The 23,738-nt window shown below is 37.5% G+C and overlaps 1 protein-coding gene across 7 annotated transcripts in view; it reads left to right on the forward strand.

Annotated features, from left to right (window-relative positions):
• Positions 1 to 23,738, forward strand: part of Ankrd17 (ankyrin repeat domain 17) — a 141,989-nt gene that overhangs the window by 50,412 nt on the left and 67,839 nt on the right. For 6 of the 7 annotated variants that reach the window (XM_036200399.1, XM_036200400.1, XM_036200405.1 and 3 more), the window contains exons 2-8: positions 8,030 to 8,183; positions 11,957 to 12,113; positions 13,201 to 13,348; positions 13,571 to 13,718; positions 16,786 to 17,019; positions 20,092 to 20,186; positions 22,299 to 22,536. In XM_036200399.1, coding sequence (XP_036056292.1) covers positions 8,030 to 8,183; positions 11,957 to 12,113; positions 13,201 to 13,348; positions 13,571 to 13,718; positions 16,786 to 17,019; positions 20,092 to 20,186; positions 22,299 to 22,536 — 1,174 coding nt within the window. Of the gene's footprint in view, positions 1 to 6,769; positions 6,816 to 8,029; positions 8,184 to 11,956; positions 12,114 to 13,200; positions 13,349 to 13,570; positions 13,719 to 16,785; positions 17,020 to 20,091; positions 20,187 to 22,298; positions 22,537 to 23,738 lie in introns of those variants that run through there. The other variant, XM_036200403.1, reaches the window with a different exon arrangement.

The following is a 23,738-nucleotide window of genomic DNA, read 5'->3' on the forward strand; positions in this document are numbered from 1 at the left end:
AGTAACCTGGATGATGGTTGTTGAAGTTGATCCAGTGGTGATCCGTGCCTCCATGATCCCCATCATTCCAGGTGCTGTGGTTGCTCTGGCAGCCTTGGCTTATGCAGCAGTGGCTCATGAGGCCCTGGAGTTTCCAGGTCTTCCTCTCTCTGGATGGCATGGGGAAAGGAAAGAGAGCACCTCTTTAAAAGAAGAAGGGGGTTGAGGGCGGCACACGTATGCATGTGCTTGTTCACATGGGTGTGATGTATGTGGGATCTAGTGTTCAGTCATGTATTTGGAAGTCAGAAGGCAACTTTGTGCAGTTGTTTTTCTCCTCCCTTTATATAGGTTCTGGGGGTTGAACTCAAGTTACCAGATTCATCCTTCAATTTTATATCTACCATTTCATGCTGATTTTTAGTATCTTTTACTTGCAAAAGTCATTTTTTATGATGAATTCTATCAATATTCAGAAGCATGTTGTCTTAAATTATGTTTATTTACCCTGTCATTTGAATATCACTAAATAGGGAAATCTGAACTTAGGGAATTCAGTTCATGATCACAGCTTCAAAAACTGTAGCATTTATGTTTTGTAGGTATTGTATAAATATATAGTTATATAAATAATATATGTATATATTTACATATACAATTTTTCCATTGAAATTATCAAATTGATTGTAAGAATCAAATACTGATACTACTAAAAGTAAGATTCATAAAAATAAAAAAAAATCATAAACATTTATATGGAGGGATTAAATGTGACTAACTTTAAATTGCAGAGACCTTATGGTTGTGGAGCAGCATATATGGAATCATTTTTTGTTCTGTAGGACATTTGTAGCTGGGTATGGTGGCAGCAGGATAGACCTGTAGCCTCAGTGCAGAAGAGCTAGAGGCAGGAGCCTCGTCCTTAACCAGATAGAGGTCTAGACCAACCTGGGTTACAAGATCCTCAAAACCAGACCAAAGGAAGGAAACTTAAATGGACTTTTTGTCACAATCTAAGTTTGTCTAAAGTGCAGGTGTTTGCTCTGGTAAATAGCAGGATAGTGTACAGAAGAACAGACATTGGTGACAGAAAAGCTCAGAATGTTGACTTCCAGGGAGTCCCATCTGAAATACACTGTGCTCATATTCTGAGCTTCCCTTCTGCCAGAACCTCACATCCTTTGTGTTTGGTATATTGAAATAAATTCTTAATAGGCTTCATCTTTGAAGTCACATGTATCCAAAACAGCTGTTTGCATGGGCTCTTAATTATGTTTCTGAAACACTGCCTAAAGGAAGCCTTTCAGTAGATTTTATAAATAGTGAAAATTTCAGAACTGTACTAAAGTATCCTATTCCTTAAACATTGCTCTTTTTTACTATGCTTATAGAGAACTGTCTTCTTCCTGCATGTCATCACTATCACTGTATTCCTGTTTAGTATTCTTTTTGTTTTTCAAATATATTTGATACTTGTTTGCACTTAGCATTATCTTTCTAGATTGTATATTGATGGACAGCAATGATCATAATAATCATTTTTGTGTTTCTGTTGCTAATAGCTAGCTTGCTACTTTGCAAACAAGGTATAAAGATGTTTCTTTAGTGGAGTTGGTATATATGATGGCCAGTTAATCAAAATACACTATTTCCTTATCCTTTGGATTTAGCTATGAGGTTAATGACTCTATTTGAGAAAAAAGTGTTAAATTGCTGATGTTCACAGCTGGTCTAAATTGTTTTGTAGCTTCAAATTGCCAAAAAACTTCCTATCTTTCTGTTTTGAGTATAGAATGATTTGGAAATTTCACTACTGGTATAAACATGTATTTGGATTTTACCATTATAAAAAGACCTTGGCTTTTATTTAACTGTATCTGTTATATTTGTTTTAGATTAAGAAGGTGATTAAAATTATTTTACTTTGTAATATAAACATTATTACTGAATATAGGTAATATTTGCTTTAAAAAAAACAAAGCAAAACTGAATCAGTCTGCAGTAAAGCCACTACACAACTAAAACATTAACAAACATACAAAGAGACCAGTCCAAAAATTCCTTTATATATGTTGTTCAAAATTTCCTGGAGCCGGAGACATAGCTTATTTGGTGGAGTGCATGCTTTTCATGCATAAAGATCTGGATTTTGATCCTCAGTATTGTGTAAAACTGGGCTTGGTGATACACATCTGTAATCTTGGCTCTTAGAAGGTAGATATAGGAGTATCCAAAGTTCAAGATACTCTTGGCTGCATAGTGAGTTTGAGGCCATGCAGAGATACATGAGACCATCTTAGAAAAGCAAAGTATATTTTCTTACATAGCCAAACTAATGTCTTTATGCTTCCAAATACCCAGTACATAGTCCTATTTCTTTTTGTCTCAAATGCCCTTTCCCCAATTGGCTTGCTTAAGCCAGGTTTCAGATAGGATCTGTATTATGATTTATTGTTGCTCAGGTCTTGTTAACTTAGAACAATTTTTGATCTTTGCTGCAATTCTGCTTAGTGGTAGAAAAGGTTTTACTGTAAACTGTTTCACATTTTAGATTTATATGTTTGCTTCTGCTTAACTCGGGTTCTCAACTTACTTCCCATGTGAGTTTTTTCGTTTTGTTTGTTTTTTGTTTTGTTTTAAGGGGCTGTGGGCATTACTATTTTCAAAACTGAGTTATTTCTAAAGGCCTGCTAGATGATTATTTTTTGGGAATAGGGTGGTGTCAAGAAGACCTTATAGGAGGGCTGGTGAGATGACTCGGGGGATGGAAGGCATTTGCAGCCAAGCCTGATGACCTGAGTTTGAGCCCAGGAACCCACATGATAGAAAGAGACGACTGGCCCCTGCAAGTTGACCTTTAACCTCTACACACACATGGTGACTTGTGGATATCAAAGACAAATGAACACAGTTTATTAAAAGAACAATACATCATAGAAGATGCTTCACATTTTATGTTGTATTAGGGACCTAAAATGTTTATTTGTACTACTTTTAGTCATTTGTAGTGAATTTACTTAGTAATCTTGATTTCAAAATAAAAACATTTCAAGTTAGACTTTGTAGAGCTCTGTGAACATGCACTTTCTTATTGCTCTAACATTGACTTTTTGGTAGAGAGCATTGAATGAGTGGGTCTGAGGTTACCTCTGTGCTGCATATGTAGAAACCTGCCATTTAAATAGGATCTTTGTATGCTTCTTAACGTAATAGTGAGTTTGGCCTGTGACTTTTATTCTAAGGCTCTTACGTTTCTTTTCCAGTTTCCTGTCTTTATATTGGACAAGAATTTAATAGTACAGGGAAAATCACTCTCTTCCACAGACAAGCTCCCAATTATTTTGTTCAATCCCAAATGATCAGCCTTGGGCGTATGTACATACAAGCAAAGCTAAATGGTCTCAGTAGGTTGTGTAACCACATGTTTGCGTGTGTGTGTGTGTGTGTGTGTGTGTGTGTGTGTACGTAGTACACACATGTAAGTTAACTATGAGATCATGAAGTTTGGAAGATGGACACTGGAGGAATTGAAGGTTGGACAGTGAGAAATGGGAGTGATGCAGATACAGTGTTCATGTATGTTCTCAAAAAATTAGTAAATGATAAAAATGGGTGATACATAATCCTTTTTGTGGAATACCCAATTTTTTTTTTTTTTTCTTTTTAAAGCTGAGGATCGAACCCAGGGCCTTGCGCTTGCTAGGCAAGTGCTCTACCACTGAGCTAAATCCCCAACCCTGGAATATCCAATTCTAACAATACATCGACAATACGTTAAATGTAATTTACACTTGTCATACTTAAATATTCATTAACTTTGATACTTTTTAGTGATAAACTACTAACAGCATTTAGAACATGAAAAGGAGGTATATATGCTTAATATAGTTTAAATTTGAATAAAAGGCTATTTTGCATATTTATAAGAATGAATTTCTTGTGTCATTCTATCTGTATTTATTGAGAATAGAACACAAAATCCACTTTTAAAAAGAATATTGAATATTTCTTTCTACTGCTCTTGGGATTGAACCCAGGACTTGATGCGTGCTGGGTAAGCTCTATGCCATAAGACTACATGTACAGCCTCTAGATGAGGGAAGGGTTAGTGGCATTGAAGGAGAAGTTTCTTGCTTTTTCCCTAATTGCTTGTAGCCCTTTACACCACCACTACCCCTGCAGTACATTATATTCCTTTACTTGTATTATTGGCCATGTGTACACAATCGTTTTAAAAAATAAGTTCCTAAATAACAAGATTGGTTTTTACTCATTGATGTGTAAATGCAGTAGTAAACACTTTTGAATATAGAATGTCTGTAATGTGTGTTTAATCAATGAAAAGAACATTTTTGTTTCCTTTTCCATTTAAGATTTTATAATTAGCTTTCCTTTCTCTAAATATACTCTAAACCTTTTAGAATCAAAAAGGAAAGAATATCGGGATCATCTGGTAATTTAAATTCTTTCCAAAAAATTGCATTTATGTATTTGTGTATGTGTAAGAGAGGACACTTAGGTACACGTGTCACAGTGGGCCTGTCGGGGCTTGCTTGCACTTTTACCTGCTGAGCCCTCTCATCAGCCCAAATTTCCAATTCTTTGAAGTTTTTCGCCCTCCAAAAGTTTCTTGATTTATGAACACAGATTACCTACTTATTGGGTGTGCATGTAAGTTAAATAGTTCATCTTCAAAGAGCATAGAAACTATGTGAAGATATGCCATACATGCAGTAAATTATTGATAGGGGGTGGGGGAACGTGCCATGATGAACATATGGTGGTCAGAGGACAGCTTAGGGGAGTTTGTTCTCTCCTCCCAACATGTGGGGTTTGGGTTTTCCAGTTTTTAGGCTTGGTTGCAGATGCCTTCACTTAGCATCTCACAGGCCTTACACAGCTACTTTTTCAACTATATTTATCCTAGTAAGTTTTCACTAGGCTTAGTAATAATACATTGTAACATAAGCTACCTTCCCCCAACTTATAACTTGAACTTTCTTGCTGTGAACTGTTGTGTTCCATCTGAGTGAAATTGTGTGTGTATCTGCCATTGCCACAAATAACTTCCTGTCTCATCTTAAACAGATTAGTTATTTTGGTTAAAATATTCTTTTCTACTTAACAATACTTTTGGAGAGATTTGGCACCTGTCATTTTTGCCTTTGAATTGAGTCCTTTTACTTTCTAAAGGTAACTTAAAATATTTACTTATTCATTCATTTCATTTGTGTTCATATTTATATATTTTCCTTTTTTACTTCTTTGAAGTAATAGATATTTTAGCAGACGCTATTTTGTCATTGCTTGGGCACAGCCTTTTCTTTGGAAAGAATCATTTTTCGAAGCGTGTACCGAATGCCACCCAAAAATGCACCTGCAAAAGCAGGTGTTGCCCTTTACCTGGGACTTCCCTTCACTCTAGCACTCAGACTGTGCTGCCCTTGCTTTAGCATGCCCTTGCTGCTCCTTTACAGAGTTGTAATCCCAGCACTCAGGGGGCGGCGGGGGGGGGGGGGGGCAGGGGGGAGGATCTCTGAGTTCGAGGCCAACCTGGTCTACAGAGCAAGTTTCAGGACAGCCAGGGCTACATAGAGAAACCCTGTCTTGAAAAAAACAAAACAAAACAAAAAACATATGTTAACTAACATTTGTTTGAATTTAATATCCTCAGAATTTTATGGACAGATTTAGGCAGTTACATTAGTTTCAGAGTGTTTTATGTTCATTTGTCTTTGAAATATTAGAAGTGTCATTTATGGGCTGATGAGATGGCTCTAGCGTAAAGGTGCTTGCGACCGAATCTGGTGACCTGAATTTGATCCCTCGGGTCATAAACTGAAAGGAGCAGTGAATTCCCACAACTTTTCTGTTGATCACCCATGCATTGTGTGATACATACGTGTGTGTGAAAACAAAAACTTTAAAGTATAATTTACCACTAAGTGTGTGCTGATTAAAAATAGCAGTGGTGAGCAGAGTGTAGTGGTGCAGAGGTAGGTGGGTCCCTAAGTTCAAGGCCAGCCTAGTTTACACAGTGAGTACCAAGGGAGACTGGACTATACACAGTGAGACACTGTCTCTGAAAGGAATGGGGGATGGAGAGATGGCTCAGTGGTTAAGAGAACCCCCTGTCTTCTTGCTCTTGCAGAGGACTTAAGTTCCATTCCCAGCACCCATATCAAGCTGTTTAAAGCTACCTGTAACTATAGCACCAAGGGATCTGGTGCCTTAGGCCTCTGAGAGTACCAGCACTCAGGTCCATATACTCCCATCAGAGAGACAGCCATTTTAAAGTGATGACATTTGAGGATGGAAAAAAAATATCACAGTCAGTATAAAAATGCTTTCCTGTTGACTAGTTTTTCTTTCCTTCGTACTTTTAGATACTAGGCCTCCTGAGCATGCTGTGCTCTAGATTATTTATTACTTTGTGTATGTTCTTTATATTTTATGTGTGTGAGTGTTTTGCCTACGTGTATGTCTGTGGACCACTTGCATGCCTGATGCCTTCAGAGGCTAGAAGATGATGTCAGATCCCCAGAAATTGCATTTGTTTGTGAGCCACTGTGTGGATACTGGAAATCAAACTCAGGTTCTCTGAAGAGCATCTAGTGTACTTAACCTACTAAGCCATCTCTGTAGCCCCCTATTACTTTAGTTTTTTTATTGTAGTTTTTGCAGTGCTGTGTAGAAGCACCTTAAGATTTTTGCTGGGTGTGGTCTTATCTGCCTAGGTTCCCAGTACTTCTCAGTATGATCTCTTGAGTCCAGGATTTTGATGCTGGACTGGACAGCATAGCCAAACTCTCAAATCAACAACAAAACGAGCTATGGTGGGTAGGTTTCTGTTTCCTTAAATTTCTTTCATTTTACTCTTATTTATTGTGAGTGTATCTAAACATATGGTCTATAAACTTTTGGGGGTCTAAGAGATCATTTCAGGGTATCAGGAGGTCAGAATTATTGTCCTCCTAATACTAAGGCGTTATTTGTTGTTTCTAATATGTAGTATATAGGTAGATATTTTCACTGGTAGTATAAAAAGCAGTAGTAAGTAAATGTTTTACATCCTTAAGGTTGTAGAACCAAAGTATACAAGTATTGTTCATTGCTATATGCTTGTAGTTAAATGGTGGCATATGCCTTTAATCCCAGCACTCGGGAGGCAGACGCAGGTGGATCTCTGTGAGTTCAAGGCCAGCCTGGCCTACAAAGCAAATTCCAGGAAAGGTGCAAAACTACACAGAGAAACCCTGTCTTGAAAAAACAAAAAAAGCTTCAGATCTCACTTTTCACTGGTTTTTAAAAGATTTATTACCTTTTGAAATTATAGGTATGTGTGGTTATGTGGATCTGTGCATATGAGTAGGGGTTTGTAATTGTTTGTAAATCCTCCAGCTTGGGTGCTGGGAACTGAACTTAGATTCTCAGCAAGAGCAGTATATATGTGTTTAACTGCTGAGTTACCTCTCCAGGTCTCTCTTCACAAATTTTTGAGACCCAAGAAAAGTTAGCCACTTTTTTTTTCATGAAATGCTATTTTCTGCTGCAGAGTACAACTGGCAAATGGTGTCTATTAAACTTGGATTTTTGACACACATCCTCAAAAGTGATTAAAATGAACCTGCCATTTTAATTGACAGTATTTGTTGTAATGAAAAAATCTAAGTTTTTAAGCATTAACTTAATTTTAAAATTCTAAGTGCAAAAACTAAGGAAAGCCAAGTGTTTAAAACGACTACCTAAAGAGCTGATAAAGGGAAGGATCCAGGATTTATGTTTATAAGCTTAGGCGTATCTTACGCACACATTAAAACTGGAAAGAATGCATGTGATTTCAGTAAATAAAAAGATTGCAGTTGAATAATGAGTTCTTAGAATCTTCAACTTTTAATTTTCTGTTAGCTTAAGCAGTGGGTATTAGCTGTTTGAATTTATTTAGAATTGCTACTATACTTATCATTGGTTATTATGTTAAATACTTTTCTCCCTCTGATCTTATTTTGTTTTTGTCCCCTTCTCCTCTTTGCTGCCTTTTCTGTTCTAGGTGGAGTCTTTCATTTTGGACCAGGATGATTTGGAGAATCCAATGCTGGAAACAGCTTCCAAGTTGCTCTTATCAGGCACTGCTGACGGTGCAGACCTCAGGACGGTAGATCCAGAGACACAGGCTCGACTGGAAGCTTTACTAGAAGCTGCAGGTATGTGTGTCTTATGCTCTTGATAGTCATGTCTTCCTTGTTATCCGTACCGTATCTCTTGCTACTGTAGTGTGTGCTCCTTTATTTCTTTGCAAAAACACATTAGGCAAGAGTCATTGAAGTTTAATTACAGTGTTGGTGACTAAATTTATTGCTAAAGAATAAACTTGATATCTTTAATACACAGTACACATGAAACTAGGTAATATATTAATGGACTATTCTAACCCGAGGCTTACAGTAGTTCTTCTTTGTCCTAGCAGCAGTGATGTAGTTCTCAGTTGCAGTTCGCAGCAACTTTATGATCATAATTGAATGCTTCGAATCCCCCAGTGCACAGTATAGGCTGTATACCTACATAAGTAAAGCAAATTATTTTATTTTCTCCATAAGAACATAATTTCAATTGGAGGATTATAAAAATAATTTTTCTTCCTCATTCTTTCACTTCTCTCCCTTATTCTTTTCTAATAAAAAATTTCACACAAAAGCTTGAAATAGCATAACAAACTCTGATTGTGATCTTTCAACTTTAAGAAGCATCAGTACATGGGTAGACTTATTCTTTTTCATTTTTTATTCATCACTACTCTGTTGACATCCCCATGTCTTTGAATATAGATATAAACTTCGTTATTTCCTTTATGATTTCTTCCCTATGTATCTCAAGGATTCTCATAAAAATAGGGCCATAAAGACAGTCAAAGGGAAAAAAAACGTAGAATTTTACTTTTAATGACTCTAAATATCCTGTCTGTTTTGAGAATTGATGAGTTATTTCATAGTCTAGTTTTGCTTAATTTTAGAGAGAGTAACTCTTTAACTATTGAGCTATATCTCTCTAGCCCTAGAACACCTTTCTCAAGAAAGTTATATAAATGTGTGAGGTTTTTGTTGTTGTTAATAGTTTTGCTTTATTTTTTCCTCATTTTGTTTGTGAGGGGCAAAATTTTCTGAGCTCTCTTGTGAAAATGTCTTCCTGTGTTCATGCTTAATTGTTTATGCATTGAAGTTTAGTTTAAAGATAATTTCTTGCAGAGTTTAGAAATTATTGCCCTATTGTCTTCTGCTCTTAGGTGTTGCAGTTGTGAATAGTTTCATTTTTTGCACCTCTAGTTCCTAGTCTTTCCCAGAACTTGAATTTTCTTGAGAGACATGTCTGCAAGTCTTGTGAATAACAGGCCTGATGAAACACTCTGTCTCTGAGGAGCAGAAAGGAAGCTGAGGATTGAGTGTGCAGCATGTAGGTGTTCACCTTCTCACCATCCATCCCGCACTCCTCCTTTCTGTCTCCCTGTTCCTTGTCGTCTAGTTGAGGTCCTATCCCGCTTGATTTTAGAGAGTATATGGAGACTTGTATTTCACTGATTGGGTTCAGCTAGTGTCCCAGTTTCATGACCAAAGCCTTACACTCATTTCTGCATCTAATTCTCAAGTCCTTACTTTATGATCGCCTTGTTTTTCTTTGATAGCTGTTTCTGCTTAGTCTATTCTGTTCACCTTCCCAGTAGAACCTTAGATTTAAAGAGGTATCTTAATTTTATCAAGGGTGGAATTCCTATGGCATTCTGCTTATTTTTATTAAGTTTCAAAAGGAAAGGGAGAAAAAATGATTTATCCTTATCTTCAGATCAAACCTAGATGTTGTAATGCGTTCTCTATGTTAAGTCTTGTAGTCCTGTGATTAAATGTCCGAAGTTGGGAAGATTAATCTGGTTACACTATGCTCTTTCTATTTTTGATTATTGCTGCTTGACATAAGATCGCCTTAATCTACCATGGGTTAATTATTTTTATTAATATTTTGGTGCATCCTGGTTATCTTCTAAAATGGCTTTGTGGGCACACGTGGTGGTGGGCACCTGCAGGCCTAGCAGTCTCCAGCATTTGCTGGCTGAGGCGGAACAAAGATCAAAAGAAAGGAACTTTGGATCTATGAGAAGTTCATAGATTAAAACTAACATTTTCTTCTGTTTTCATTTTTAAGTAATGACCATTCTCTGTTTGTCTCACTAGAATTTGTTATAGAGTTGACAACAGCCTGAGAAATGGTAGCTAATTCTCATTTGGAAATACATCAAATAGATCTCAGTTGTGCGCCAATAGACTTCCAATTACAATTTGACTTTGAACATTAATGATACCAGTTGGACAGTAGGTTTTGATCTTAGCAGTACTATATTTTAAAAAAACGGCATGTGGTGGTGTTGGTGTGTTTGAGCCAAGGTGCCCCCTGACGGGTGAGGGAGACTCACCGTGCAGACATGGTTGGCTGCGTCCAAGGGGGGCCATGGTGGAAAGTCACTCACACCATGCGATGGCACTCATGGGAAGAGTTTCATTATTAAAGTGGGGAGAAAGGAGAGGAGAGAAGAGGGAGAGGTTTTTTTTCTTAAAAGGGACTTTACATAGGATGATATTGCAGGACACTGGGCGAGCCAAGGGCGGGGCTGAATGTTAACAAGCAGACCAGACAGCCTTTATCATTTGGACATCTTGCTTAGCAGAAATGAATTTTGGCCACTGAGAATTTCTTCTTATTGGTGAAATCATAGTTGCTTCTCAAATTTACCTTTAGTTTTATACAATACAGTAGTTGATAGAAATTGTTGACAGAAAAGCTAGCAAGTGTAAACTTTCCTCACAAGACTATGGAAGTATTGTGCGTTTCCCACTTTTATAAAATACTGTTGTTTTGCAGAAATGTTTATTATTACCAAGTGCATGATCTTTGATCTCAGTTAGTTCTACAGTTTATAATAGCATTTCCTTGCTAAATTTTAGTTTCTGTCTGAATTACTTGTGTGGTCTGTCCAGAGACTAGACTTGTGATCAGTATATCTTTGCGCTTGAGATACTCTATGTGTATGTGTGTGTATTGCACATGAGTGCAAGTGCCATAACGGTCAGAAGAGGGTGTCAGATTCCCTGAAGCTGGAGTTACAGGTGCTTGTGAGCTGCCTGATGTGGGTGCTGGTAGCAAAATCATGTCCTGGAAAAGTATCAGGTGCTCGTAATCCCTGAGCCATCTTTCCAATCCTGGCACCTTTGTCTTTAATAAGCACCACAGGTGATGCAGATGGATAATCTGGAATAAAATAATAATGAATGTTAATCATGGCAAGCTTGTTTTATTAGGGATACATGGAAAGTAATTATTATGTTCATTCAGATGTTTACTATTTTTACTTCTGTATTCCTTTTGCTATTCTGAATAATTTTAGAAGATTCTAAGTGTATGTGGTAAGTATATGTAGTGAGTTTTTAAGAGGTAGTTATATGTAGATTATCTTTTTTATGCAGCCTGTATTCTACTCATCCATTTACCAAAAAATAGAGTGATGTTGCTGACACTTGTGGCGTCAGTAAGTCAAAAATAATTTTTCTAGAATTCTTTTTCTGTGTCTTTGTTTTGCTGTATACTAACTTTATTTTGGAAGTCTTTCTGCCTGTGGTGGTAAAAGTGACTCAATAGCTATGACTCAGCAGGACCTACAGCCCGGTAACTTCTGAACATAGGTGCTTCTCCCAGAGACATGACGTGTTTCAGAGAAGTCTCCTCTCTGTCCAGCATAGTGTGTCAGATCGTGTATCCAGGAACTATATGGTGTGGATAAACTTTAGATTCTCGAAGAGTTATTTACCTCAAGATAATAGACAGATATGTCCATTATAGCATATAAAGCTGATGTTAACATGAAGATTTTAGTAACCCGAGTTTTGCTTTGTCTTCCTTTGGGTATTTCCATGTTGGTGTGAAAATCATGCACTAGGAATAGGCAAGCTGTCCACGGCTGATGGTAAAGCCTTTGCAGACCCTGAAGTGCTGCGGAGGTTGACATCGTCTGTCAGCTGTGCGTTGGATGAAGCTGCTGCTGCACTTACACGAATGAGAGCTGAGAGCACAGCAAATGCAGGGCAGTCGGACAAGTGAGTGCTTTTGTGTCTGAGCAGTGCAGCAGGGGCTTCCCAAGAGTGGGACAGTTCATGTTTATGCAGCCTTTTTTGTGTGCCTCATACTATAGCCACTTAACACAGTAACTTTTTTTTTTACATAAAAAACGAACCTTTCAAGTCGTAGATTGTGTTTTCTTAATGTCAGTTGTGTAAGCAAACTGGAGGTGAATAGCTTAACGAAGCTCAAGAAGGTGAAGTGAGCACCATTGTCTTAGGACCAGTGCTGACAGCCATTGAAGGCTGGAGTGGGAGCTCTTGGTTAAGACAACTTGCTGTGCCCCCCCCCCCCCCCCCCCCCCCCCAGCACCCATGGCTTAAAACTCAGAAATATAATGTGAATGTTAGGCCAAGAGACTTTATTTTTTTGTCTCTCATAGTTCTTGTATATATGATTTTAGTATTACAAGTAATAGTTTAGTTTTTCTGGTGCTATATAATGAAAGTCCTATTTTTATATATAAGGTCTGGAGTGTGAACAGAGCATCTGAAGTCCTTACTGACTTCTTCCTTCTTCCTCTGATTGAAAATAAAGCTATATGGGGAGATGGCACAGTGGGTAAAGTTGTTGCTGAGTAAGGGTGAGGGTGTGAGTGTGAGCACCCAGGGCACAGGAAGTGGAGACAAGAGACACTATCCTGTCTTATAGATATGAACAACACCTTGTCTGAACAAGGTAGAAGGGCAGGACGGACATCTGAGGTGATTCTATGAGTAAATATTCTCCTAGTTACTCTATTGTTAACATGACATGCTCCCATCTTGTGTCTGATATTCTTTTACTTGATGGAAGAGCTCAGATAGGCTTTCATAATTAGGAGGTGTCTTACCCATTTTATATTTTCTTAATGTCATAGAATTTCTAGTAAGTGAACAAAAGCTTAATCTATTACATTTATATTTGAATTTTTAGGATTTCAATATTTACTGTGAATTAGTTGTACATATCTGAAAACATTTTAGAATACTGGTTAATTTTAATTTAGAATGACATAAAAACTATACTTACATGATGCAGATTTTTATATCATCCTCTGAGATGACTCTGTTCTTCTTGCCATAGCCGCAGTTTGGCAGAGGCCTGTTCAGAAGGAGATGTAAATGCTGTGCGGAAATTACTCATTGAAGGTCGAAGTGTAAATGAACATACCGAGGAAGGGGAGAGCCTCCTTTGTTTAGCTTGTTCTGCTGGATACTATGAGCTTGCACAGGTTTGTGTTATAGAAATAAACCTTTAAAACTATCATTTATTAGGAAAAGAATAAACCCTTTTGCCTATTGAGCTAATTTCAGTACAGACTTGTAGCATACAGCTTGTGTAGTTTTTGATTCCTAGGAATCTTAGGAGTATGGAGGTATTATATAAATAAATATAGTGAAAACTTTCAGAGTACTTTCTTAATACTCTATAAACTATTTTCTTCTTTCTCCAGGTTTTGTTGGCAATGCATGCAAATGTGGAAGACAGGGGAATCAAAGGTGACATTACCCCTTTAATGGCTGCTGCTAATGGAGGACATGTCAAAATTGTGAAGTTGCTGCTAGCTCACAAAGCTGATGTCAATGCACAGTCTTCAACAGGTCATGCATGCTTCCTGTTCAGTTTCATTAGATAGTAGCATCCCCTTTTAATAATTATTTCTCATGAAGGTATTCACTTAAGTGTAGTTTGTTGTTTTTTCCTCTTAACTCTTTGTTCTTTTGGGGGCCCACCACCCTGCTCCAAAATAAAACACATGGAGATTTATTATTTCTTATGAGTGCTGGGCTTAGCTTGGCTTATTTCTAGCCAGCTTTATTTTTTTTTTTTTCTTTATTTAGAAATTTTCTATTCATTTTACATACCAACCACAGATCCCTCCTCCTGCCCTTTCCCCTCCAGTCTTCCCCCGCCAACTCACCCTCCATTCTATCCTTCAAAAAGTTAAGACTTCCCATGGGGAGTCAGCAGAGCTTGGTACCTTGAGTTGAGGCAGGTCCAAGCCACTCCCCCTGCATCAATCTAGCCAGCTTTTCTTAAATTATCCCGTCTACCTTGTGCCTCTGGGCTTTTATCTTTCTCTGTTTCTTGTATACCTTTCTTAACTTCTTACTCCATGGCTTGCTGTGTAGCTGGATGGCAGGCCCCTGGAGTTCTCTTCTCCTTTTCTGGCTCTCCATCTCCCTTCACAGATTTCTCCTCCTATTTATTCTCTGTGCGTGCCAGCCCCACCTATTCTTTCTCTGCTTAGCCATTGGCCATTCAGCTCATTATTAGACCAATCAGATGTTTTAGACAGGCACAATAACATAGCTTCAGAGTTAAACAAATGTAACATAAAAGAATGCAACACATCTTTACATCATTAAAACAATGTTCTATAACATAAACAAATGTAAAACATCTTAATATAATATTCCACAACACTTAAGTGCTACATATTTTTGCCTAAGTCTCTATGAGGTTTAAAGTAATATTTAAAGGAATGTTTCCTGTTAGGTTTAAGAGACATTCTTGGCTTTTTTTTTTTTTTTTTTTTTTTTTAAGGTTTATTTATTTATTATGTATACAGTGTTCTGCCTGCATGTGTCCTTGCAGGCCAGAAGAGAGCACCAGATCTAATTGCAAGTGGTTGTGAGCCACCATGTGGTTGCTGGGAGTCGAACTTAGGACCTCTAGAAGAGCAGTCGGTGCTCTCAACCTCTGAGCCATCTCTCCAGTCCGGCTTCTTTTTTAAAGTATGTTAAGCACGCAGTTTGAAAGACAATCATGTGGATGTGGAGAAGTATGGCTTACCCTTCTCAAACCCTGGCTTCCTTTTCACTATTAATGCAAGATGTAGGGAGAACAGGATGGGCAACAAGGACTAGACCATGATCCTCTAATTCTGCTAAATTGTGGCCTAGGAAAAAGAATTATGAAAACATGTCCAGTGGGCTATTAGTTTAGCCTAAACTAATTTCTTTTTCTTTTTTCCTTTTTTTTCTTTTGGTGGTAGGGTCAAATCTGGGTCTAACATTGTATTGTATTTAAGTTCTCTTCAGATTAAAAAAAAAATCAAATGTAGTTGTGTTTTAAAAAGAAATCTATATAAAAAAATTTATCAAGTTGGATTTTCTTTTAATATAGGGAGTTTTTAATCACCAAGAAGGGATCCTTTTGTTCATTGTTTTGGCTCATACCTGCCATTCCTGCCTTTGGGAGGCTGAGTCAGGAGGATTGCTATATATTGAGGCCAGTGGAACTGCATAACATGTTCCAAAAACAAAAGTATGAATCTATTTTAAATTATTTGACATTGGTCAATTAGTATGTGGGTTATATATGATAGGTTTTGGGTATGATGTATGATGACATTTATTAAAAATAATTATGAAACATATTTTGTATTAAAGCTAACTATAACTTTTATCTCATTTGTGAAGGAAAAAGTTCAGGAAAGAATTGCACAGCTCATTTAGAGTTCTCCAAAGGTTTTTTTTTTTTTTTTAATTTTAGATTAAAGTATAAATACATTACTTCCACGTTCCCGTCTTCCTCCATCACCTCCCATTTTTCTTTCAAACCCTCCCATGTCCCTCCATTCATCTCCCACCCCTGTCATTCCCTCTCAAATTGACGGTCTCTTTACTATTTATTTATTGTTACACACACACACACACACACACACACACACACACACACACACACGGATATAAATACGGTCGACTGAGTCTTTTTAGTGTGGGTTGTGTATATGGTTTTAGGGCTGGTCACTTGTTATTAGATAACAAATGGGGGCTTACCTCTGGGAAACACTGAATCCCCTCCTACTGGCAGTCATTATTTGCCTGTAGTTCTATGTCTAGGGCTGGGCTCTGAGATTTCTTCTTTTGATGTTAATGTGTCTATTTGAATTGTTGTTCAGGTCTTGTTTAGATAGCCATTTTGTTGATATGTCCTAGGTGTGACATCCCTGTCAGACCTTAATTCTCCAGTCTTGATAAGTATATCTGATTTTTCTATAATCTGACACTTATTTTTGTTGTTGTTTGGCACTACAAGTGATTGACCCCAGAATCTTGCACATGCTAGACAAGCATTCCCCAAATGAGCTAAGATCCTAGGCCTTTTACTTTGTATTTTAAAGCAGACTCATAAGTTGTTTAGACTCACTCTGGAGCACAGTCTAGGCTTGAATTTCTAATTCTTTTGCTTTAGCCTTCTAGTAGTTGAGATGATACCCTGTACCACCAGGCATAGGACAATACTGTTTTTAAATAAAAAGGGAGGACATGAAGTTGATTTCAGAAAGAGAAAATGTAGTTAAGTACTACAATTATATATATCTATTACTAAACATTTACTATGGACATAGTGTTCCATTTCAGCTTCTTAAATGTAAATTTGATATTTCATTTTTTTTTAAAGTTTTACATTTATTTTTATTTGTGTGTGTGTGTATGCACTTATGTGCCATGGTGCACTTGGGGAAATCAAAGGACATCTTGCTGGAGTCAGTTCTCACCCACTTCTCCATACAGGTCCCAGGAATCAAACTTAGGTCATTTGACTTGATATGTCCATTTATGCACTGAAGCATCTTATTGGGTTGAGATGTACATTCATTTGTGTTTGTGTGCATGTGAGTGATGCTAATATCTTTTCCTTGTTTTCTTACCTAAATAGGCAACACAGCCCTTACTTATGCTTGTGCTGGAGGCTATGTAGATGTTGTAAAGGTGCTCTTGGAATCCGGTGCTAGTATTGAGGACCATAATGAAAATGGTCATACTCCTCTTATGGAAGCTGGGAGTGCTGGACACGTGGAAGTAGCCAGATTGCTGCTAGAAAATGGAGCTGGCATCAATACGCATTCCAATGAATTTAAAGAGAGTGCCCTTACATTAGCTTGTTATAAAGGTATAGTATAAATTGTTTTTGAAATAAAATAATGAAATTAAATTCAGTTTTAAATTGACAATAAAACATGATAGTATATAGTGTCATTAAATGTAAATAAGTTTGTTTAAAGTGTTTTAAAACTTAATACTGTATAGTCTTAACATTGTAAATATTATCAATAAAATTGACAGTCTTATCACAAAAAGCTGATAATTTTAATGTGATTACACTTTATGATGGCTTGGCATATTGGAAATGCTTTCTTTACCTTGTGAGAAGGTACATGATAATTAAATGCCAATCAGTCTGAAAATATTTACTAATGAATATGAATTCTTTTGTTTGGGGTTTTTTTTTGGGGGGGGGGTTCTCTTTTTAACAACCCTGGTTGTCCTGGAACTCATTTTGTAGGCCAGGATGGTGCTGAACTCAGAGATCTGCCTCCCTGTGCTGGGATTAAAGGCATATACCACCACGCCTGGCTCAGAATTTGGATTCTTAGGTGGGCCAGATATGCCCACCTATATGTAATCAGTAGTAGAGATTTTCAAAAAGAGCCAGAGAGTCACATTTTTCATATCCAAGGGTATGACAGATGTGTGGCTATAAATTGAGGGTTTTTTTTGTTGTTGTTGTTTTCTTTCTCACTTTTAAGGAACTTAAAAAATAAGCTATGAAACTTTGTGTCTGTATCTATACCCAGGCCACATTTAGTTCATAAAACACTGTTCAGTATTGATCTGAGATATTTTAAAAAAGCTTTTGCAAGTGCAGATATAAAATTTAAGGAGGCACTCGCTTTCAGATTGGCTCCTTATTTGCTTAAATTTGTAAATGAGTACTGATGAAAATTTCCACTCTGGTGTTTCCTCAGCCTAGTCCTTTCCCTTGCCATTGCTTTGCTCTACTATGTTTAAGAGTGGTCAAGATCTTGTATTGTCTTTAGAACTGATTTCCCCCCCCCCCCCCTTTGGTTTTTCGAGACAGGGTTTCTCTGTGTAGCTTTGCGCCTTTCCTCGAACTCACTTTGGAGACCAGGCTGGCCTCGAACTCACAGAGATCCACCTGGCTCTGCCTCCCGAGTGCTGGAACTAAAGGTGTGTGCCACCACCTCCTGGCCATCTGATTTTCTTTAAAAGTATGAGACAATAATACTTAGATATGTAGATACCTAAAATTTTAAGTTGTTTAATTTTGAGTGTCTGATGTTAGCAGATTTTCAGGTAGAGAACACAGTTGAAGTCAGATAACTTCCCTGTTCCTGTTTGACAATTAGGCACAGGGGCTGGTCTTTATTAAGCATTGGTGGAGTTAAGCTTTGGGAAATTTTTATTGGATGGCCTTACATACTTTTTACAAACACTTTGAACCCAAAACTTTCCATTACATTACTTTTCCCAGCTTGCCAGATGACGTGATGAGACTACATGTGACAACTCTGGTCTTTCAGCCTTTGTCTGCTCTGCTTTCTAGAGGTGGTATCTAAGATTGGGCTTGCAAGCTTTAATTAGAAACTAGTTAGAGAATTAAGCTAATGGAGTACATCTTGAATACTTAAAGGAGTCAATGAACTCTGTTACCTTCTTCTGTTTCTAGTGGGATTTCCTGGGAGTTAGTTTGACAACAGTATGGAAAAGGTCTAGAAGTCAGACAGATTGAGCATTGATGCCGCTACTGGAAGGGAAACCAAGGTGTAGTCAGTGCTGTGCTTACTAAGTCTTTGTTTGCGCTCTCCATCTAGGACTACACTTTATCTTCTGGTCTAATTCCAGTGGATTATAAATTGCTTATAACTTACTTCATGTTGCTCTCTTATATGGTATCCAAAGTCCTATTTAAGTATAATTGGTCTTCTACTTTTTAGTAACTTATTGAACTGAAATATAAGGCTTATTTGAAACTGTGCTTGTATCATATGTTTTATCTCCTAGTAAAGGAATTTATATAAATTAAGTGATGTTTTAAGAATATTTTCATACTTGTGGTTTACAATTCCTCCTAAAAAGTTTATGTGTTGATCATTGTCATTTTAAGTACTTGAACTCATAGATGGACTAACTTGAATGATTTTCATCCAGAGCGACTAGCTCTTGAAAATAAATGCAGAGTGGGGCGATGAAATGGCTAGTTTTTCAAAGGACCTGAATTCATTTTGCAAGCAACCACATGGAAGCTCTCAACTCTACCTCCAGGGGATCTGATAGCCTCTTTGGGTTTTCATGGGTACTGCACTCACATGTACAGAGTCATAATTAAAAATAACAAAAATTGGGCTGGAGAAATGGCTCAGAGGTTAAGAGCACTGGCTGCTCTTCCAGAGGTCCTGAGTTCAATTCCCAGCAACCACATAGTGGCTCACAACCATCTATAATGAGATCTGGTGCCCTATTCTGGCCTGCAAGCACACATGCAGGCAGAACATTATATGCATAATAAATAAATAAATAAATCTTTTTAAAAAATAACAAAAATCTAAAAACAAAAAAAATCAAGTATAGTGTGCTGAATGAGGTTTATAAAGAGTTACATTCAGACTATTTGTTTACCTGCACCTATTGTTTTTTAACAAAACTTCAGTCATTCGATTTTACCAGTAAGGACTCTTACCAATAAGGACCAATAAACTGGATGCTGGGGTGAAAGCCTGCTAGCTCAGAGAGGCAGAGGAAGCACCCAGCTGATCTTTATCCTCCCCAAAGTCCCTGAAGCCTCTTCCTTTCCTACTGTCTCAAAACCAATCTCTTCAAACTCCCTTCTACTTCCTATGTACCTCTCTATCCATCCTCCTGACTCTTTTTGTGGTTTATTCTTAATAATCCTATGTTCACTTCCTGTCAACTGGTTACTTGCTCTGCCTCTTGACCTATGCTCAACTATTTAATCCTGTTTACAATATTCAAGAGGAAAGCTCTTGGATTAAAGGTGTGTGCTAGTGCTGAGCCACACCATGACTAGAAACAGATTTTTCCAGTAAATAATGCAATCTTAGGGTTCACAGTGATTAAATATTCTACAACATGCACCAAAAATCTGATTTTAAAAATAGTTATTGAAATTAATTGTAAGTAATCCAATACACTTTTGATTTAGGACATCTAGAGATGGTGCGATTTCTTTTGGAAGCAGGCGCTGATCAAGAGCATAAAACAGATGAAATGCACACTGCTCTAATGGAGGCTTGCATGGTAAGATGGGTGAATGAATATACGAAATATATTTCATACTAGGTGGGGAGAAGTGGAGCTACTGTAAAATAAAGAGCCTTTCCCTTGTATGTAGAAGCTCTATTTTTACTTTATTGTAGAACAGAACCTTAGCTGGACTATTATTTTTAAACTGCACTTGGTGGTGATCATGGGTAATCCCAGCATTTGGAGCTTGAAATAGGAGGATTGCTGTTAGTTTGAGGCAGAGTTACATTACATAGTGAGTACTGGCTCAACCATGACTACATAGCAAGACCCTGTCAAAATCTAATGAGCTGCCAGACAAGATAATGAATGCATGCCTTTAATCTCAGCACTAGAGAGGCAGAAGCAATGGGTCTCCATGAGTTTCAGGACAGCCTGGTCTGCAAAATGAGTCAGGACAGCCAGACTATGTAGAGAGACCCAGTCTCAAAAAAAAAAAAAAAAAAAAATCAAATGTGTGTTTGTGCGTGTGCATTCACACACGCTGTGCACTTGGTTCCAGCACTCACATGGTAGAGTTTGCAACTGCTTGTGACTAGCCCCAAGGGGGTCTGACACTTTGGCCTCTGTGGGTGGGTGTCTGCACACGGTACACTTAAAAGCAGAGAAAGCACTCAGACATACATATAACACACAAAAATCTGTAAAACATAAAATAAAAATGATTTCTATTTTACAGTTTGTTCTTGAAAATGAATTATATTAGTACTCTTAAACTTTTGTATTTTAGTTTATAATCTACAAAAAGGAAGGTATCTGAGAAAACTAGGCAAGATTTATGAGAAATGGTAGATGATCATCATTTACTACTTGAATTATATATTGCTTTCTTAATTGTCATCCCTATGTTTGTTTTATTAAAAGTTTCTCTTTGAACATGTGTACATTTCTTTGGAGCTTTTGAGTTCCTTGTCTGCAAAATGATTTTTGTTTGTTTGTTCTGGTGTTCTCATGAGGATTAAATGAGATCCTTGAACAGCAATAGTATTGACCAATTCAGCAATCTCTCTGATAAAGGAAATTCAGTCACTGTTGCTGCCTTGTGCTATGAAAATAACCTGTATTTAGACAGATAAATTAAGGAGAAATATTCGATAGACCTAATCCATATGCACTAGAAATGTTATAAACAAATGCAAATAGCTGGACATGGAGATGTATGCCCAGACCCCAGTACTCAGTCTAAATAAATGATTGTTTGATTGATAGGTATGTAGGTAGATAGATAGACAGATAGACCTTTAATCACAATACTCGGTTTCAATAAATAATAAATAGATGGATAGATGGATGGATAGTTAGATGTAAATAAGAGGTATAGGAATAGAGGCCAGGCATTTAGGAGGTCTTGCTAAAATGTTGAAGCTCTTAATTTGACTTTGATTTGTCTTAATGGGGAAGCATTTCAGAATGGCAAAAATAGCAATGTAACCGTGAAAATAAGACATTCAGAGCAAGGTGCAGTATGTGTGGAGTCGTACATGAAGGGTTAAAAGAAACTATTCATTGAAAGGAAGACAGAATGGAGATTCTTGAGTAGTTGCAATAATAAGATAGCTCTGGTCTTTTTCTTTTCCCTGGGGCTTACACGAACAATAAAGAAAGCATCATGTACTCATTTCATTTTGTTTCTTTAACACAGGATTCTTTTTCTCCATGGCGTCTAGTTTTCCGCTAGGTCAAAAGTTTGCTCTTTCTTAAGATGTTAAAAAAAAACTTTGCTTTCTCAGTAACTGAGCTTTGTCACTTGTCATTCAAATGTCTACCATGCTCTGCTGATTCTCTGTGGCCTTAGGTTTTGTCTCTGTTCTTTTCCTTCCATTTCTCTTCTGGTGGCTGATAAACTTCTTGATTAGAGAGACTATTTTTCATCTCTTTGCTTTAAGTCCTTGAACTTCCATAGGATAAAGAGTACAGGCAACACATGACATGCGTTTACCAAGCCGTCAGGTGTATATTTATTCTTTTGAGTAAAGGTCAGCAACTGTCATTGTGTGGTAATTGAGAAGTTTTTTGTGTTTTGGTTTTTGGTGTTTTTTTTTTTTTTTTTTTTTTTTAGGTTTTTATGGTGCTGATTGAATTTTTTTTTTAATTGCTTGTTTATAGGATGGCCATGTTGAAGTAGCTAGGTTGCTTCTGGACAGTGGTGCTCAAGTGAACATGCCAGCTGATTCATTTGAGTCACCATTGACTTTGGCTGCATGTGGGGGACATGTGGAACTTGCAGCCTTACTTATTGAAAGAGGAGCTAGCCTGGAAGAGGTCAATGATGAAGGCTATACACCTTTGATGGAAGCAGCCCGTGAAGGACATGAAGAAATGGTGGCATTACTTCTAGGCCAAGGTAAGCACTTGTAGTAACTACTAAACCATAAATCGGTAGAACAGAAGTCTTTAAGGCTGAATTTCAGCACATCACCTCCTCAGTTTATTTACACTGAGCTGTTGCTCACAAACTTTTATGTTGTCTGCTGTAAAATGGCTCAGTGGAATTTTCTTCAATGCAGTACTTTTAAAGTCATATGCTATGAGAAAATCAAGCAACAAACAAAAACAAAATCAAGATTCAAGTCAACATTTGTCATGAGGGAATATGTGGTACCACAATTCTCCAAACCTAATACAGTGAGGGAATTATTTGGAGTTAGAACATTTACTCATGAATAAGTGTGTAATGGAACAACATGGGAAACACTTCTGTGAAACTTAGCTTGAAAGTATGCAGCAGGCCAAGTAGGGACTACACACTAGTAACCACAGTGCTTAAGAGGTTGAGGCCATCCAGTCCTACATGTGGAGACGCTGTCTGAGGAAAACAAAAGAACATTCAAGACCAACAAAACTAGATGCATACACATCAGAATTTCTGGAAAAGGTGAAATGATACAGTAGTTTAAATATCTACATTTAGATAATAATCTCCCATTAATTACATTTATAGTGTCAATTTGTTTTTCTTTCAATAGTATTTTGATTTTACTGTGTGAAATCTGGTCCATTTCACACAAGTGGCACATTTACTTGTTTTTATGGAGAGGTTCTGTTGACTGGAACTTTAAATGTACAGGTTTTGAAGTAGTTTGTGTGTGTGTGTGTGTGTGTGTGTGTGTGTGTGTGTGTGTGTGTTTGTTTTGTTTTTGTTTTTTTTTTATAGACAGGGTCTCCCTGTGTGTGTGGCTCTGGCTGTCCTGGAGCTAGCTTTGTAGACCAGGCTGGCCTTGAACTCACAGAGAGCCAACTGCCTCTGCCTCCAAAGTTTTACAATTACAGGCATTTGCCACCCCAGCCTGGCAGACTTTGAAATGTGAATCATTTACACTGCATGACGGTTTTGTTTCTAGTGGGAGGGAGGGAAGGGAGGTCTACAGTGGTGCTTGTCCTGGGGTGCCAGATAAGCCAGCCGTGGTAAAGGCCATAGTAATGGTGGGAATGCTGCTAGGGCAAGGGAAGTAAGTGAATTAACCTCAGCTTGTTCAGCCTTATGTAAAATGGTGCTGAAAATAATACCAACATAAGGCCTTAGAAATATGCTGCTCAGTGGTAGGA

The sequence above is a fragment of the Onychomys torridus genome, chromosome 10 (assembly GCF_903995425.1).
Source record: "Onychomys torridus chromosome 10, mOncTor1.1, whole genome shotgun sequence".
Taxonomy (NCBI): domain Eukaryota; kingdom Metazoa; phylum Chordata; class Mammalia; order Rodentia; family Cricetidae; genus Onychomys; species Onychomys torridus.